Source organism: Megalops cyprinoides, chromosome 1 (assembly GCF_013368585.1).
Source record: "Megalops cyprinoides isolate fMegCyp1 chromosome 1, fMegCyp1.pri, whole genome shotgun sequence".
Taxonomy (NCBI): domain Eukaryota; kingdom Metazoa; phylum Chordata; class Actinopteri; order Elopiformes; family Megalopidae; genus Megalops; species Megalops cyprinoides.
Window position 1 is genome coordinate 12,635,503 of NC_050583.1, and position 18,732 is coordinate 12,654,234.

At 44.9% G+C, this 18,732-nt stretch overlaps 1 protein-coding gene across 1 annotated transcript; it reads left to right on the forward strand.

Annotated features, from left to right (window-relative positions):
* Nucleotides 1–302: 302 nt before the first annotated feature.
* Nucleotides 303–16,502, forward strand: mfng (MFNG O-fucosylpeptide 3-beta-N-acetylglucosaminyltransferase). The gene is made up of 8 exons (XM_036550015.1): nucleotides 303–1,504; nucleotides 7,327–7,372; nucleotides 7,882–7,984; nucleotides 8,542–8,695; nucleotides 10,884–10,969; nucleotides 11,913–12,078; nucleotides 13,958–14,043; nucleotides 15,506–16,502. Exons 1-8 carry the CDS (start codon nucleotides 1,049–1,051, stop codon nucleotides 15,555–15,557), a joined length of 1,149 nt encoding a protein of 382 aa, XP_036405908.1. The 5' UTR covers nucleotides 303–1,048; the 3' UTR covers nucleotides 15,558–16,502.
* The last annotated feature ends 2,230 nt before the right edge of the window (nucleotides 16,503–18,732 follow it).

An 18,732-nucleotide genomic window follows, 5' to 3' on the forward strand; every position in this document is an offset into this window, starting at 1 on the left:
TCAGGAAGAGATCGGTCACCTAATGTGCATAGGCTACCATACTCTGCAGAAAAAATTATAGTGGGACAGCTAACGGAATGGGAAGCAATCAACGTTGCCGCTACTTTCTTTGCTCTGTGCACCTGACAGCAGTATACGCACAATCTGTCGGGGAGGTCCACGTTTCCTCTTTACTAACAAATTCCGCCCATTCTCGGAGAACGCAGTAGGCGGGGATTTGCCTCATGCGTCTCAGAGAGTTGAGCTAATGAGATCGCATCCGCTCTCTACCAGTGACAGATTCATTGCATCACAGGTAGGACTGTGAGCTGACAGGCACATGTGAACTGTTTATCGTAGAATAAAACGCAAATTGTTTGAAAATCGGATAATTTAAAAAAAAATGTATTAGCCTACTACCGAATTTTGGTGCGTCTTCCTACATGAGCGAGGTTTCATCATAACGGAATTTCATGGCTATCAAAACGGCAGAAGTTTCTGTACTTTTTAAATGTAGATTATAAACGACTCCACTTATTTACTAATACAATTAATCGTGATGATAAATGTTATAAATAAATAAAACACAGATCGACATTTCCCCCGTAACTTTTTATTTTTCAGAACAGCAGATGGAAATGAGAACGTTTCAGTTAAGATGACATGATACCATTTTGATAAGACGTACTGTTAGTGTTTCACAGGCATTATTCGTTTGGCCGCCTTAGATAACGTCAAAACAACGAAAACCTTTTTTAAAAGGCCTATATATTATTTGCTTGTTAATACTCGCTAACCACCCTTTGATGTCTGGCGTGCTGGATAAGTTAACATTCATGTTAACCACGGGCGTTTTATTTTCATAAGGATGTGCTCACCGGAATAAAAAAGTACACCTGAGTGTGCCGTTATTCTAAAGCTTCTAATATAGCTCAAAACGTCTCTCAGTCTTCCTCTGTTGAGTAAGTGTAGATTGCACCAAATCTGTCATAACTTCTTCCCAAGCGTTTAATCTGAAATAGTTTACCGGCTGGACTTGATTGTTTGCTGTTTATTTATATGATCGGCTATGCTTGTCAAGAAGGCGCTACGTACTCTGTCTGGAGCTACGTTGACTTTTTTAATAATCGTGCTTGTGGATTTACGACTGCGGGCACGGCATCCCCAGAAGCACAGCGTGTCCGTGTACCGAGGAGGCCCCGGGTTTGTGCATGGCCCTGTGCTGGAACTGCGTCCGCCGGGGAGAGAAGGTGAGCCAAAAGCGCTGGGGAAACTTTCGGATTTGGCCAAGTCCCCGGGTGCTACTACTGCGTTGAACCAGAGCTCGTCCGAGCTGTACAAGGAGATTCGGGAGAGAAAGCAGCGCCTTAGGAATGTGGAGGTCCGAAGGAGAAAGCCGACGGTGCTTCCTGGTGCACCTCTTCAACTCACAGACATTTTTATCGCCGTTAAGACCACCGGCAGATTTCACAGGATACGCCTGGCGCTGCTGTTGGAGACCTGGATATCGAGAACCAAAGAGCATGTGAGTTTTAAACGCAAATGTCTGAACAAGTGTAACTGTGGTGAAGGGACATTTATGCTGACAGCAATAAAGGTTAAAATGATGGTTAAAAATCGTTAAAAAAGGTTAAAAAAGATGGAAACCATATCCTGATACGATACTTAAAAGCAGAGAAGAATTTACGGTTTGGGGCATGTCCCCTCAACTTTTTCAGACGGCATTACTTGTCCCCCCCATTTTCACATTGGGAAGACTGAAAAAAAGGTCGTTTAAGAGTTGTTTCATTCAAACTATAAGACTATATATTTCAAGTAATATAACAAGCAAAGTCCTTTATATATGTGCAATTGACCACTGTCACTGTAGTTGTACGCTGTATATGTGTGCGTATACAATAGATGTCTCTTTAAAGACCATCTACCACTCTAATCGTTCACCCATTCCCTCCTGGGTTCTGTGTTAAATAACGTCTTGAAATCTGTTTATATTATCAAGTATTCTGTGATGTGACATCTGTGCTAGTGTCATATATAATTTAGAATAGAACAGCATGGAAAACGAATTCTGGACATCAATCTGAAAATAACAGCGCTCATTTAACACAATATTCTTCATGTTCATCTTTTCCAAGGGGGATGGGCAGGTCATGACTTAAGTATCTTGCATCTTGGGATGCATGAGGCTTTTTTGCAGCTTTCTCAATACAGTGTGGTGCGCTGAGCTGCTGGCTTCCTGTTGTGACTGCATGTGCCTTTTTGTACCAAACCACCCCTTCCTCTCTCTGTACTTTCTGTCTGAGTCACAGACTGTAGCAGCAGTTTGTACAAAGTTCATGAATTTTCTGATTAACGCACTGCTGGAGGAACCTCTCCATTGCTGCTGGAACATAGACTAACCTACCACGTCCCTCAGTCCACCCCCATTTATAATCACACACTCATTTACATGTAGGTCTTGACTACAAGAACACATGCTGGAATTGCCCACACATTCTCACTATGAATGTTAATAATATTAGAACGTAATTCATTTAATTGAATATGGTTTACACTGGAAACACAGGGGGAAGAATCACTGTGCTGTTGCTTGCACATTAGTGGTTTGGAGACCTTTACTTCATGCAACTTCAACTGTCTGTTCCTCAGTCTTTTTTAGATGTAAGATGTAAGATGTAAGATGTACGATGTAGGATTAGATTTATTAGATGTAAGATGTAATGCAGCGATATGATATTTTTCCTCATTAACTATAGATACAGACAAATATAGATGTTGTTTTCTGCACTTGTTTTCTCAAAATCAAATGAATAGGCATTGATGAGGATAGGAAAGACGAATGGCACTGTTTTTCTCTACCCTGGAGTAAGAAATGCTGCTCTGTCAATATGCACTCGAAGATCAATCACACTAAATATCGGCTGACAAGTAAAACCTCAGTTTTGAAGACAGCAGCTGTCATCCTGTGGATAAGGAACGACCTTTGATATTTATGAAGCAAATAGCAAAGTTTACCCTAAAGATCTCTAAGATTTCCCCTGGTCTTGAGATAGAGATGAGGACTTCTTCCATGGCTTGCATGAACATATGAAGTTCGGTGTCTGTGGATTGCCTTATTCAAAGAGCAGACAGCCATTATGTTAATTCTGATATTCTGAACAGCTTTGGTCCCACACAGCTGGTTTTATAACTGATCTTAAAAATACATACACACTTGGCTTCCAGAAATTTTATTTATGCCAGATGAGATCCCTACATCAAAATGCAGAGCATTGGCTGTCTTGAATATAGCCCTTGCTTTGTTTTTGTGTGTTAAAATGGACACCAGGCCTACTGTTTTCCCTTTCATCATGCTTTGAATGGCATCAGAAAGACACACCAGCCTAACAGATTCAACGTTTAACATGTTTAGGGGGTGAGACACAGTAGTATCGTTAAGACCATCATCTCAAAGTCAACAGTACGTGCCCTCGCATTAAGTACAACCCAAGTGTGGATGAACCTTAAATTATCTGATTATCTCATACTTAAGTCAGTAGTCAGAACATACTAAATTCAGTGCTCAAATTCACCTTAATTGTTTTTGGCACTAACTGGACTGGTATGTGACAGTGCTGAGTACTACTGTAGATTCAAAAGATGTACAGTATGTTACTCATTCAAGGGGAGATCCAAAATGAGAAAAGATTCTATAGATATTGTTCTATTGTTCTTATCACAAATAATATACAGTACTTATTTCAGAGGGACAAAGCTGTGGTTGAAACAAAGGCATACTAAGTAGTATAATTAGAATTAATACAGAACATAGCAAATGTGAAACATATAGCAACCTTGTGTCTCAGCACACTGAGATTTCATGTTGTATTCTGTTGCTTAATAGGTTATTGTTAATTTCAGTGTCAAATTTGTATAGTAAAGGGATGCTGCCCTGAGGATAATTGTTTGGCAATATGCGTTATTGTAAAACAATAACAATTAAATAAATAATTACATCAATGAAAATGGAAAAAGATTTTTCCCCCATTCATAAAACCAATCAAATTGCAGCATTCATCGAATACCACCAACTCACGCAATAAGATAAAAGAAAAAAAAAAGTCAGCGTGGTCGGTCATAACTCTTGTGAGCTAGCAACAGTCAATACTATGTCAAACAGCTTTTCCACAGCTCATGGTCAAGCATTCATTTGGCAGTTTAGAACTTGGATATTTCAGTGTAAACACAAGATTTTCATACATTTCTTGAAGTTAAGTGCAGACACTCAGTTTTCGATGTTGGGTATCCAACCGGTGCAGTCCATTGTCACAGGATAGTGTGCAACAGTTCTGTGCCAAGAGGAAGTTACTAGCACAGACTGACTCTCGCAACAATGATAGAACGGAAACTGCAGCGAAAGAGGAAGTCTACAGCTCATGCAGGAAGAGAGCTGAAACCCCACACCCACACTCAGTCTCACAGCCCCCCTGCCAACCCCTGTTACTGAAAGCAATCAGAAACCACCCAAAAATAGGGCACGATTTCAGTTACATTTAGGATTTTATACTTCAGCTGTATCATTTGCTGGACTTGGATTAGCGATCTTTTACTCATCCAAAATGTGGAAAATTTGATGCTAAGTTTATGGTGATTTAAGTGAAAGCTGGCCAAGGTTGTGTACTCTCAATTCTTTTCCACAATCTTTCATTCACTTTTGTTTAATGTTTTGTTCCTCCCTTCTCTCATTTTACTCCATACCCATCCCTAGCTCTGTCTGATACATTTGTGTTTTGTCATCTTTCTGTATTCCTGTACCTTTCATTAGTCATTTTGATGAATCTCTGTCAGTTATGTGTCTATATATGTATTTATTTACAGTATATGTATTGTTTTTCTACAGCATGTTCTGCTTTGTAAATGTTAATTTTCTAGTGCTGGCTGTTAATGTAGTTCCTATTTGGAAGGGAGCAAAAAGAATGCAAAAACATCTTTATACAGGACCTACATACCCACACCCAGAAATAAATGGAACGGTCCACTTCCTACTATAGCCTGGTTAATTGCATGGGATGACTAACTGTTTTCCTCCCTTGTGGAGTGTTGTGACCTTTTTACACCCCAGCATGCTGTCCCACAACAACAGAGTCTGCATAAGGCCCTGTTTCAGCTCCTTGGTCAAAACAAATTAATTTGACGTTGATTACAGAATCCGGGAAAGTTTGAGCTACAATGACAAGACAGGGTTACAAATGAGAGGATGGCGTTTGGTCCCGTTCGGCTCATTTGGTTTGATCAAGCTCGTATTGATCGGCGAATGTGATTAGTCTGCTTCTTGATTGATCAGAGAGGCCGGTGTGCAAACACCCCCCCCGGGGGCTGATCCAATGCCATGCAAACCACGATAGATGAATCCCAGAATTAAACTCACATCCGCTCTACGTCTGACTCTAGCCTGGTGGAGATCGATTGCGCGCTTTCTCAAAAAACACCGTTTAAGAAATGCAATCTGCTTACTCGGTGCGATGAAGCTATTAAGCAAATCTGTCGGTGTAATGATTTGCGCTATGAGAGCAACCGGCGTGATGGATGTGTCCTCCATAATTGACCAGGGTTTTAAAACAGGCTGCAGACCACAGAGGGCTGTGGAGCGCCAGTGTAATGTAGTGGAAAGGAGCAGGGCTCGTAAACGAAAGGTTGCTGGTTCGATTCCCCGCTGGGGTACTGAAGGTGTACCCTTAGGCAAGGTACTTAACCCAAAATTGCCTCAGCAAATTTCCAACTGCATAAATTGATAACATGTGAATATTGTAACCTGTGCGAGTTGCTGTGGTTAAGAGTGTCTGCTAAATGCTGATAAGTGCCTATAATGCAATGTGCCTGCTTGCCTGAGGCAGCCGGCAGAAACAAGGGAAAGCCCAGCGCTTACTGTGAATGGTGACACATATGAATGAGATCAGAGCATCGGCTCTGACCCCTCCCCTAACCTGTTGTTAACCGTAGCATGTCGGCGCGTTCCGTCAGCCGTTAAACAGCACGAGCACCTCTGTGCTTTTTCGACTCCTGCCCTCTCGCTCAAGCACGAAGGACCCTGTCACCTCTCCGCCCTCTTCCTCTCCGTCTTCATTTTTCTCCTTGCATGTTTGTGAATCTCCCTGTTCGTTTGACTTTGCTCCTCAGTTCACCCCTGCAGCTCTCCATGTGCCCTCTCAGACGGAAAGCCTGTTTCGCACTACTATCCTCACACAAAGGCAGTAATGCCACTGCTCACTTTCAGCTCTGCTCCGTCTCCCTCAGAAAGACCAGAGTCAGACAGATTTTTAGTCTGCAGCTGATCCACCCTGCGCTTCAGCTGTAAGTCAACATTCACTAAGCTGTCTTTGCTCATCCTTTTTCCATGGGGGATTTCACTTTGGGTTAAACTGCCTGAAGTTTAAGTTGACAGCTGGGGCTCATCTCCATAGACATCTTAATGGTGTCAAAGTGTTAATTTGTGAAGTCTTCATGAGCCCCAAAATGGGTGAAGCTGCCTGTTACTGACCTGTGTGAGCCAATCAAAAGACTTTGTTGTCCATAGCAAAACACTGATTGGTTCAGTCCAGTAAGTCTCTGATCATGCGTGATGGCTCAACCAATTTTTGGAATTCATGAAGCAAAACACTTTAATCACAGGTTTTTATGTTAGCCTTTTATGTTCAGACAACCCGCTAGAAGATTAAGGCCTAATATACTGATAGATAGACCCATATAGCTTGACAAATGAATCATAAACTACTATACTATAGATGCAAAAAATACTATAATAAGTAGTAGTGGGGAAGTGAAGCTTCATTAAACCCCTTAAATGGGGGGAGCTGTTAATAACCCACTGAATTCAACTAATCACATGTTTGTGCTACAGATAGCAAAGCATTTTAATTGGTTCCTACGAGCCAGTGATTGACAACACAGGGTAGCTCTACCAATTCTGGGGTTCATCTCTACTAATAGGTGATTTTGTTCCCCTGACTGATGCCAGGGGTCAGCGATGTTACAGGTTGTAGTCAGGCTGGCTGCAAAAGGACACTCGGCTCATGTCTCAGTGGCTGCCAGAAGGAACCCTAAGGTGACAGGAAGCGATGTCAGCACTAACTGGAGCATAAGGCCTGTGCCATCTCCTGTCACTTCAGTGAGGCGAACAGCCTCACTCAGACAGCCCTGTCAGGGTCATCTCAGATCGGTCTTCCTCCCTGCCGCCACTTCACACGGCCCGACTCATTAGCTCGAACGCTCCAAGAGATACGGGCGCGTTCTCCTCACACAGAGTGCCGGCGGACGTGAGACGTATCTAAGCAGATCTGCCTCTTTTTTTTTTTTTTTTTGTTTCCGCAGACGTACATCTTCACAGATGCGGAGAATGAAGAAAACGCCTCCAAAGGTACGCTGCGGCTGCCTAAACCCGTCGCTTTGGACGTCTCTAAACCCGAGGGCTCGGGATTGTTTAAATCGATTGCAGCCTTTCTCTGCACATAAAACCATTCGCTGTGGGTCTGGAGTGGAATAGATCAGCTAAGTGAAGACTCTGGAATTGAGCAGTGATCAAAGAAAACCTTTTCATGTGTTTCTCCATGGTTTTCTCTGCTTTTTGAGTCCATTTACAGCTCATCACCATACCCACCATCCCCCCTGTCCCCACAGGGCTCTGTGGCTGAGCATTACTGTCACTTAAACGGGGAGAATATCCACTGCAATATTTAATTCAGTACATATGGAAATTTTTGTCAGTATTATCTGAGTTTGAGAATCATTTCATAAAAAGAAGGAAGTCAGTTCTTGATGTAAATGAGACTATCAGTCATAATGATTCTGTAACCCTCTGTAGTCTGGGAAACCAATGGTATTGACTCAGATTTGATCCAGGATTGGCTGATTCTTGTCTGTGTCCAGGGTATAACATCATCGTCACCAGCTGTTCCCCTGAGCACAGCCACCAAGCCCTGTCCTGCAAGATGTCAGCAGAGTACGACTTCTTCATGGCCTCAGACAAGAAGTGAGTCCCTATCTTGCCTGCTGGCTCCTTGGATTGTAGACACATGCAATCTGCGATTTAATTTTGATCAGTTTGGGGTAATATCCATGGCCCTGATGTATTAATTTTAATGCCTTAGACACCATATATTTACAGCAAGGCTTTTACAGTCTTTCAGTATAGCTGCATCATGTGACTTCAGCAATGAACATGGACCCTAATGCTGCCTTCCATTCCTGTGCAAAGGGCTGTAACCACTGTATGAAACAGTAAAAGCGATATGAAAATTGAGGGGTACTAACCCTAACCTTAACCATAACTCTAAACCTAGCCTTAGTCTGCCCCTTTTCTCTGGACATATTGCAGCTTCCATGTAGATCAGGGTAGCCAGACCCTAGTCTTGGGAATCTCACATTATGTCAGCCCTTAAACACCTATTCCATTTAGACTGGCAAAAGAGGGCAGGGAAAACATATGCCATGGCCCTGTGTGGCGTGTGGAGTAAGAATATTTCTGTCACTTGTAATCGTAAGTATTTTAATGTGTATGTGTGTGTGTGTGTGTGTTGTTCTGTTTAGGTGGCTTTGCCACGTGGACGATGACAACTACGTGAACCCCAGCGCACTGCTGTCCCTGCTCTCCGCCTTCCCCCCTGACAACGACATCTACGTGGGCAAGCCCAGCCTGGACCACCCAATCAGAGCCCACGAGCTGCTGGAGAACAACAAGACGGTCAGCTCCCAGCATGCACAGCCGCGGCTGTAATGACTCTTTTGCCCTCCCATCTACCGGCTTCTTTACGCTTCTGTTATTGCTAATATTGATTCTGTGAGGTTGCAGTTACCTTTCCAGCAAGAAAAGGAGACAGAGTATAAAGCCACTGAGATCTACTCAATTGTTTGGATCAATTGGTGATTAAGTTCTAGTTGCTTATCGATCGCTGAATCTCATCATGCCACCTTGTAAAGGACCTAAGCCGCTGTGAAATGAAATACGCCAGTTTGATCCACACTTCTGCATGTTAAACGCGTAATTGTAATTAATTAATCATATTTGAAATGATACAGCTCCATTTTCAATGGGATTGTCACAGAGTGCGTAATTCAATGCAGAAGAGGGATTACAAGGAGTTTAAAACGGTTGTAATGACACTGTTGCTGTATGTTATTTGGTTAAAAAGGAAGTTCTAACTGTTAATGAAGTACAGTAATACTACTGAAGAGTAGAATGGTATTGAATGGGCAGGCAGATACAAACAGGATGTGTGAGTGCTGGAATTTGAAAGCGGTGAACGAAACAGAGATTAATGTGTGATGAGCTCGCTAAGCGAGGCAGTGTGCGGTGCCGGGTCCATGCCAGAGCGCCGAGACGGCGGTGTTTCGGGGTGCGAGAAATGAGAGGGCTTCAGAAAGTGTGCATGCGTGTCTGTTTGTCACCTTACATTTACCGCGCTGGCGGGTCTGTGCTTCTTTCGCTGGACCCCGCACTTATTAAGGGTAATGGTGCTTAAGGAATGACAAGACTCAGAGTCGGCCCAAATGGCTGCAGCTGGCGGCGTGGGCACCGCAGTCACACACACACGCGCGTGCACTCAAGCGCGCGCACACACAGACACACACACACACACACACACACAGACGAGCGTCATGTGATGGATGTGGATCCTCCACCGACTTCACTCCCACTTGATGACAGCCGTGCTGTTGGCAGCTCTCATGATTAAAACACTGAACTGAAACCCTGTACTGAAACCGCCCGCCTGCTCTGCAGTGTGAACCACGTGCCGCTGCGTTCCTCCTCTCCGAAGGTGATTCATTAAGGGGAGATTTGTGGTCAGTGTTAAAGCCGGCGTGATATGTCCAGTGGAAGGAGGATGCACGGTATTCAATTACGGCCTGCTGTTGGCACATTATCATCGCTTAGCGCTGCGGGGCATCTGGGTAATAAACGCCCCATCAACCTTTTCATTTCCACTGTCCAGGGGGAGAACAGCCCGGAGCATGGGAGAGGGAAGAAAAAGCGAGAGCAAGAGGCAGAGGGAGAGAGAGAGAGAGAGGAGGAGGGAAGGCATGAGAGAAAGAGAGTACGTGAGAGAAAGCGAGAGAGAGAGAGAGAGAGAGAGAGAGAGCGAGCATCATATGGAGGTAGAGGGAACAAAGAATTGGAGGGAGAAACCAGAGAGAGAAAAGGGAAGTGAGAGAGAATTTTTATTTTTGAGCAGGAATAGTTAACAATGTGTCAAGATGCACAAAACTAAAGAGTTATGCAATTTGTCACTTGATTATTGAAATTAGCAGGGCACTGTGTGGGAGTGAAGGTGTCAACAGACAGGATTTTTTTTATCTCAGATGTTTTTAGTCTGCTGTGTTAATCCGTACTGGTCAAATATGGATTTTCCTGGGTTTCCCCGTGTGTCTCAGTTCAAAGGGCGTGTGTATTGTGTTTGTGACAGTGTTTATTATGCGATCGATGAGCCTTGTGGTGTTTGGTGGCCAGACCTCCTTCCCATGAATCTCGTGGAGGTGAAATAGATGATGTCGGGAGGTCAGGGTTCAAACTCAACACCAAGGAGCATGGCAAGCTGAAAGAGTGACATAGTGACAGTGATAAAGGTCTTCCATGAGCTGTTTTTTGATGCAGATCATCAAACATATGTTGGTAGGTCATGTACTTGATCAGCATCTGACACACTTCAAATACACAATGTAATTATTGGACATAATACTAAATATGAATGTTTTAAATCCTTCACATTATTCAGATTATTACAGGAGTGTTCATTTTCTCATTATGTAGTTTTTTATGATTCAGACCCTTTGCATTGCATTGTAAGAGGCAAATGCAATATTTAAGAAATATCCAAAGCAGGAGTTTATCTGTGTTAAAGAGGTGCATGTTTCTCCCTGGTGTGTTTTTTCAGAGAGAGGTGGAGTTCTGGTTTGCCACTGGAGGAGCTGGGTTCTGTCTAAGCCGAAGGCTGGCTGAAAAAATGGCGCCTTGGGCGAGGTGAGTGTCGAAGCGCACAGAGAACGTTGATCTTTAGTACCTCTGTCTGTTAACCCCTGTAGATGTACCCCTGTCTGTGAGCCCAGATGTGTGTCCACCCCTTTCTGTGAGCCCATCTGTCTGTGTAGTCCTGTCTGTGTACTCCTCTCTCCATACTTGCATAACTTTGCATGTATTTTTCTATACTCATAAATCTGTATACCCCTCTGTTTTCAGTTTGCCGGTACCACTGTCTGTGTCAGTTCTGTGCGGCTGTGTCAGGGCTCCGCCCCCTTAAGCCGCGGTGTTTTTGTTTTCCCTGTCCGTGTGCTTTTGTTTCCCTTGTGTTCCTGCCCCGCCCGGCTCCCCGCCGGGTCCCCGCCCACCTTATTCCCTCATTGCCTGCACCTGCCTGCCTGCTCACCTGCTTCCCATCTCCTCGTTACCCCAGCCCTATATCTTCCCCTCGTTTCTCTGTCTCGTTGCTAGTTCGTTGCAGTGTGTTTCACCTGTCTCGTCCCCGCGCTTGTTTTTGTGATTTACTTCTTCATTGCCGATCCTGCCTGTTTCTTGACCACGATTCCTGCCTGCCGTTTTGATCTGATCGCTGCCACCCACCTGCCTGATTCCGGACCCTGTTCTCCCTGACTCCCGTCTTTGGATTTGCCCCCGGATTGCCTCCCTGTGTTTTGAACCCTGCCTGTCCCTGGATTCACGAACTGCCTGTCCCTTTCTAATAATCGCCTGGAACCGGAACATCCTGTGGTCCGCGCTTGTGCCCCGATCACCGGCGTAACAGGCTGTGTACCGCTGACTGTGACCCTGTCATTTTCTGTGTCTACACTATGTATCTAAAGTGTAATATGTATGTTAGCCTTAAACTCTTGTCTGTGCTTTGTTCAGACCATCCTCTGTGATTACATTTTATCTGTGTGATGTTCACTCTCGCCATGTCTGTGTCCAGTGGCCCCAGGTTCGAGCAGACCTCTGCCGTGATCCGCCTGCCAGATGACTGCACTGTGGGCTTCATAGTGGAGAAGAGACTGGGCATCCCAATGGTCCACAGCCCAATGTTCCATTCCCACCTGGAGAACCTGCTGCTGCTGACACCCAGTAATATCCCGCTGCAGGTCAGAGACATACATTTGGATTTCATTGTAGCATTAATGTTGAGGATGCTAATGACCAGGTGTTCAGTTCACCAGTAATAGTTTGCAAATATAACCGGGTAACACTGAACAGATTACAAATAATGCCACATTTAATAATGCTGGTTTTCATTACATGCTTAATAAGCTACACTATATGGCCAAAAGTATGTGGGCACCTGACCATCACACCTATATGAGTTTATTGGACATCTCATTCCAAATCAATATGGAATCCCCCCCCCCCCCCCCCCCTTTGCAGCTATAACAGCCTCCACTCTCCTGGGAAGGCTTTCCACAAGATTTTAGAGTGTGTCTGTGGGAATTTGTAGGAATTTGTAGGCCAGAAGGCTTGGCTCGCAATCAGTGTTCTAATTTATCCCAAAGGTGTTCAAGTGTTTAGTGGGGTTGAGGTCAGGGCTCTGTGCAGGCCACTGGAGTTCTTCCACACCAAACTTGTCAAACCATGTCTTTATGGATGTTGCTTTGTGCACAGGGACACAGTCATGCTGGAACAGGAAAGGGCCTTCCCCAAACTGTTGCCACAAAGTTGGAAGCATATAATTGTCTAAAATGACTTTGTATGCTGTAGCATTAATGTTACCCTTCACTGGAACTAAGGTGCCTAGCCCAAACCCTGACAAACAGCCCCAGACCATTATCCCTCCTCCACCAAACTTTACGGTAGGCAGTGTACATTCTGGTAGGTAGCGCTCTCCTGGCATCCGCCAAACCCAGATTCATCCATCAGACTGCCAGATAGTGAAGTATGATTCATCACTCCAGAGAACGTGTTTCTGCTGCTCCAGAGTCCAGTGGCGGCATGCTTTGCACCACTCCAGCCGTCACTTGGCATTGGGCCATGCTGCTGGGCCATGGAAACCCATTTCATGAAGCTCCCGATGCACAGTTCTTGTGCTGATGTTGCAGCCAGAGACAGTTTGGAACTCTGTAGTGAGTGATTCAACAGAGGATAGGCGGTGCTTCAGCACTCGGCGGTCCCACTCTGTAAGTTTGCTTCGTGGCTGAGCTGTTGTTGCTCCTAGATGCTTCCGCTTGACAATAATAGCACTTACAGTTGACCTGGGCAGATCTAGCAGGGCAGAAATTTTGCAAACTGACTTATGGCAAAGATGGCATCCTATGACAGTGCCATGTTTAAAGTCACTGAGCTCCCCAGTACGACCCATTCTGCTTCCAAGGTTTGTCTATGGAGATTGCATGGCTATGTGCTTGACTTTATGCACTTGTTAACAATCGGAGTGGCTGAAACACCTGAACTCAATAATTACGAGGGGTGTCCGCATACTTTTGGCCATATAGTGTAAATCAACCCCAAATGTAACCTGCCAAGGTTCCCCATTAGGGGTCAGTGTTTTCACACAAAAAATGACAGGAGTTGAGTGGGTGGGTGGGGGGCGTTTCAAATGATGTAACTACATCTTTCAACACCAGCAGAACACTAGCTCTTAGCCTGCGTGTGGCCTTCGAGGTGCAGCCTTCTGTGGAATCGTGCACCTGTGTCACCCAGCGACGGTGCTATTTTCCTGTTATTACTGCAGAGTGTTATGTTATTTATATCCCTGGTTAATGCACTCGCTCGCTTGCTCGAACGCCCACTCGCTCATTCACTGACTGGCTGCCTCAAACACACGCTCATTCAATCAGTCTCGCTGGCGTAGTCACACATTCACTCAAACATTCCCATACTCTCCATGTGCTGTGGCAAACACTGTGAGCTGGTCACGCCACTCTCCCATGACTGTGCCGCCCTGCCCTTTAATGCTGTTTATACCCGCATGAATGTGTGCATTTCGGCATTAATATCTAGTCTTTGTGCGTCTCTCAATGTTGTCTGAAGGTGACACTCAGCTACGGCCTGTTCGAGAACAAGTTGAATAGCGTGGAGCTGAGGGGAACGTTTTCCAAAGAGGAAGACCCCTCCAGGTCAGTCTTCATCATCTGCTGGGCTCTGACGTAATCTGAGGCATAGTTCAGATGGGGCAGACAGTATAGAATGTACACATTTACTGTGCCCTTTATTCATACACCTTGCTAAATAGCAACAAAAAGCAAGATATAAAAGAAACATGTGACATATGTTATAATAATATTGTTAATTATTATTGTTAATAATATTGTTAATACTTATTATATTTAATTGTAATAGCATTCAGATTTATTCACAAATATAGAATCTTATTCCAAAAAACACAAGGTTCACATTCATTTACATCCTTGTAATTAATATTATGTAAATCTGTTCTGCTATGAATTACACTGACAAGAAACTTCCTGTAGTGTTTTATGAGATTCTGGTGACTCTGGGGAGGGAATTTTGACTGTCCCCACTGTCAGAGTTGTTCCACAGACCTTTAATTTGTGAACTCCTCTGGTCCACAATGCTTGATTGGATTAAGATCTGGAGACTAAGGTGATCAGTTGAGAACATTCATTTTTTGCTGAGTTAACCATTTTCTTGCAGATTTGGATGAATATTTTGGATCATTTTCATACTGGAATGTCCTTTTTCATCCAAGTTCAAACTTTTTGGCAGAGGGAACCAGGTGCTTGGCCAAAATGCCTTTGTACATGTTGGAGTTCATAACTCCCTCAATCTTAACAAGGGCTCCAAGACACAGAGATGCAGAACAGTTCCAAAAAATAATAAACCCTCCATCATTTCACATTGGTGATGGGTTCTTTTCTAGCACAAGTCTCACATTTTTATGCCAAATACAAAGCTGATCAGCATGTCCAAAAACCTCAATTTTCATTTCATCTGACTATGTAACAGAGCAATGCTATGAACATTAAAATACAACATTTTTCATTTACTTTCTTAAGCAGAGGAAAATGATCCAATGTGTATCTTATTTTATAGCATGTTTTGGTCCTAGTTAGACATGGATATGACTTTTGCTTTTGTATTATACCAAATACTTTCCTTGGTTTCTGTTTTCTTAAAGAACCAGTCTACATGCCTATTTTCTTTCCTGTATCTAGCAATTTATTCAGCACACAGTGTTCCCTGGTTATGTTTGACCCTCCTCCCTTGTGACCCAACTGTCAAGCGTAGTATAGTATATCACAATCAGCCTGTGGCTCCTGTTCTCCATTTCTCCGTTAGAGACAACTACAAGATACTCTCTTCAACACCACCCTATCTCTGTCGTGCAATCTCCCAGTTATACAGCAGCTTTATAATTCAGGTCCAGCGTGCTCAGATTAAGCTCACTGAGTGACTTTTCAGCTATTTTGTACAGTATTTTTGACACCTTGGATTTAGCATGTTTCATGCTCTGGAGTAAGGGACAGATTGTTGGAATGAAAGTCAGTGTTTTTGCATAAGTTTCTGCTAATGCATACTTTGATAATATGTCTATGTGCAATTTGGTGACAATTACAGGTTCAAGACGGTCCACTGTCTACTGTACCCTGTGACGAACTGGTGCCCCTGACCCGCGAACCCCACTGCATAGCAGCACTATGAAGATTTCTTAGTGCCCATTGGTCAGTGATGTCAGTGAAGACCTTCCTGAAACAGTGGTTCTAGGCATGCACAAGTGACCGTGTTTGACTATTCCAGCACGAACTGCTGCACGTCAGCTCTTCACTGTTGTGTGAGGCAAGAAGCAGGATAGGGGACCGGCTCTCCAGATGTTCACAAAGCACAAAGTTCACAAGGACTGCAGCAAATGACTGAGCTCCAGAAAAGCGTGAGAGCGCCAAAACGACCAAGGGAAGGCCCTGACCACAGAACTGACGGCGCTACTGCATGATGGGCTGGGGTTTTTTGTGGGCTTGCTTCATTGGGTGTTGCACCGCTACGAGCTGCAGTGCCCTGTGCATATCAATCGCCTGCTGTACAGACTGTTATGTCACCAGCTGCCTGACAGTGCTGGCCCTGGTGTAAGCTCTTTGAGCTCTGAGGAAGCGACTGTTGAATAATGAGTAGCAGTGTGGTACAGGGATTAAGGAGCTGGGCTTGTAACCCAGAGTATGAAGATTTTAATCCCAGGTACAGCACTGCCACTGTTCCTTTAAGTAAGGTACTTCACCTGTGTGTGCAGAGCCACACTAATGTTATTTGTTCTGGTCATATTATCAGGGGTGCTCTAGTTAAAAACCCTCAACTGAGTAAATGGGATCTTCAATGTGTGTTTGATGTTTAACCTGTAAGGTATAGGAGCTGCCCCAGTACATGTATGCAAAGATGTGAGTAAAATCAAGGACAAAGATAGATTGGCAGACTGTGAGTCATGGAGTCCCATTGACACAGGGGTGGTCTGTCATTGGTCGAGTGAAACACTGCCTACAAACTGTGTGTAAGGAATATACGTCAGTTTATTTGTTTCGATTCAGCAGTTAATTGAATTTTCAGACATGCTGTCTGTGCCAGTTTAATGGGGATTGTTTAAAAATAAACCATTTTAGATGTTTCTTTTGTTAATTTAATCAATTTTGCTTATCCCTGGGTTGTTGGAACGGGCTCAAGATGAGCTCCATATGTACAGCGTGTCACTTTGCCAATAGGTATGATATACACTGTCATGAAACTGCTTGCGTGAAATCGTGACAGTTGGAGATTTATTGGATCATGCACTCCTTGGAATGCTACGAGTCCTGAAAGGCTTTGATGTAGACTGATGCCACAAGAGATATGAGAAAAAAATATTTAATACTTAATCTGAGGGGTGAAACTGGGATTCATCTGCCACACGACAAAGCCATTTCATTTCAAAATTTTGATTTTTTCTGATGTGCATGCCTTAACACTGCAGTTTAATGTGCTGGTTACTGCTACTGAAATCCCTGCGGCCCAGTGTGGTTTGTCTGCGTGCCTGCATTGGAAGGGGTTTTCATTATTGCTCGGAAACCCTTATTTTTGGAGAGAAGGTTATTTACAGCGATATTGTGAAGTTCTACAGCGAGTCACAATGGTGGGTGATTTCTGCGTCCGCATTGCTGCGTCACTGAATAAATGACACATCTGATATCCCCGCAATGTGTGAATCAAGCCTTGATTATGGGGACGGAAGGTGGGGATGGGGGGGGGGGGGGGGGTTGCTGAGGCCCCGGTAGAGGGCAGCTGGCAGTCATGGCAACACGTTCTCTCCGCCCATCCTCATAATGGTTAACATGAGAAATCATCCGGACCAAGATGTGCGCTCTCCTCATTCCCCACAACCTTCTCTCTTCACGGGTTGACGTCAGCCAAAATGAATCTCCTCAAGAGCTTTGGGGCACGGTGCTGCAGCTGGCTCTGCACAAACGCACCGGTCAGACCTGGGGGGGCCAATGGCATCATCATCAGAAGCCTCCCTCCCTCCACTCTCTTCCCTCTCTCCTCCCCCCACCCCCTTCCTTACAGAGCCATGGTCCATAAGCCAAAAGCATCAGCCCTAACGATGAAAGGAACATCCCAGGATTGCTTCCCTCCAATCCCCACGCCATCCTTTGGTTTGGACTGGGAGACACTACATACCTGTCAGTGCTGACAGGTTGCTCCTCTCTCTCTCCCTCTCCCTCTCTCTCTCTCTCTCTCTCTCGGCAGGGACTGCTCTGATGGAGCGCGGAGCTGAGACAGCTATCTCTCCACAGGTGTACACAGAAACGGGCAGGAAGCAGGTGGAGAAGCGCTCATCCATCAGAGGGAACTGAAGCGTGCCCCCCTCCTCCCCGATATCGTGGCTTATCGTGCGTCCACTCCGTGCCTCTCAATGGTCTCATTGGCTGGAATCTGCTCTGCATAACGAACCGTGAAGCTCACGGCTCCGTGAGCCACGCTTGCAGTGTCACCCACTGGTGTCACTATTTTTTTTTTTTTTTGAATGACTTTCCACTGCGGCCTGCTGTGACAGAACGGATCGGGGAGAGGCATTGTTGCCCTGGTGTCTTATTTCGGTGCCATCACTCTCCTTCCCCTCAATCCATTTCGTATTCGCCAGACCTGAGCTATAACTGCGGAGGGATACGTGGAGAACAGATGCACAACATCTGCATGCTAGGCTCAGTTTCACTGGAGGTGTCCAGTGCTGAAGGAGAAGTGCAAAGCCTCATTCCCCTCCTGAAAACTCAGATAATTAGAATGACTTGTGTTTATAAGGCACCTTACTAATGACCTCAAACCTCAACGCACTCATCTGCAGGATACAAAGCAGCCAATTCTTAGCAAAATGGGCATCACACATCAGGGACAAGATGGCAAGAATTGTTTCTGCCAAGTAGAGAAAGGGAGGATCAGGTGGCCAGGCTGTGAGGGCCCGATTAGGAATTTGGCCAGGGAACTGGAGATAACCTCCATGCTGTTGACAATGAGTGCCACGGCATTGTACTTGCACACAGCACCTCAGTGTAACATGACACCCAAAGGACTTCACCTTCTGCAACACAGCATCTTTTAACACCAGTCTTACCTCGGTACGGAGTGCAGGCCTCCATTGAGCTCGCTTCCCCCAGCCACCCAGCTTCCAGTCTGGGCGAAAGCCAGGCCTGGCTCTCCCTCAGAGTTTTTGGTGAAGGAGCGTGGCGGGGAAGTGTGGCTGCTGACAAGCTAAGTGACAATCCGCGGGTCCAGCCAGCATGGGGTTCTTTATCGCAGAGAGGCTGGGGAAGAGAGCTAGCGTCGCGGGC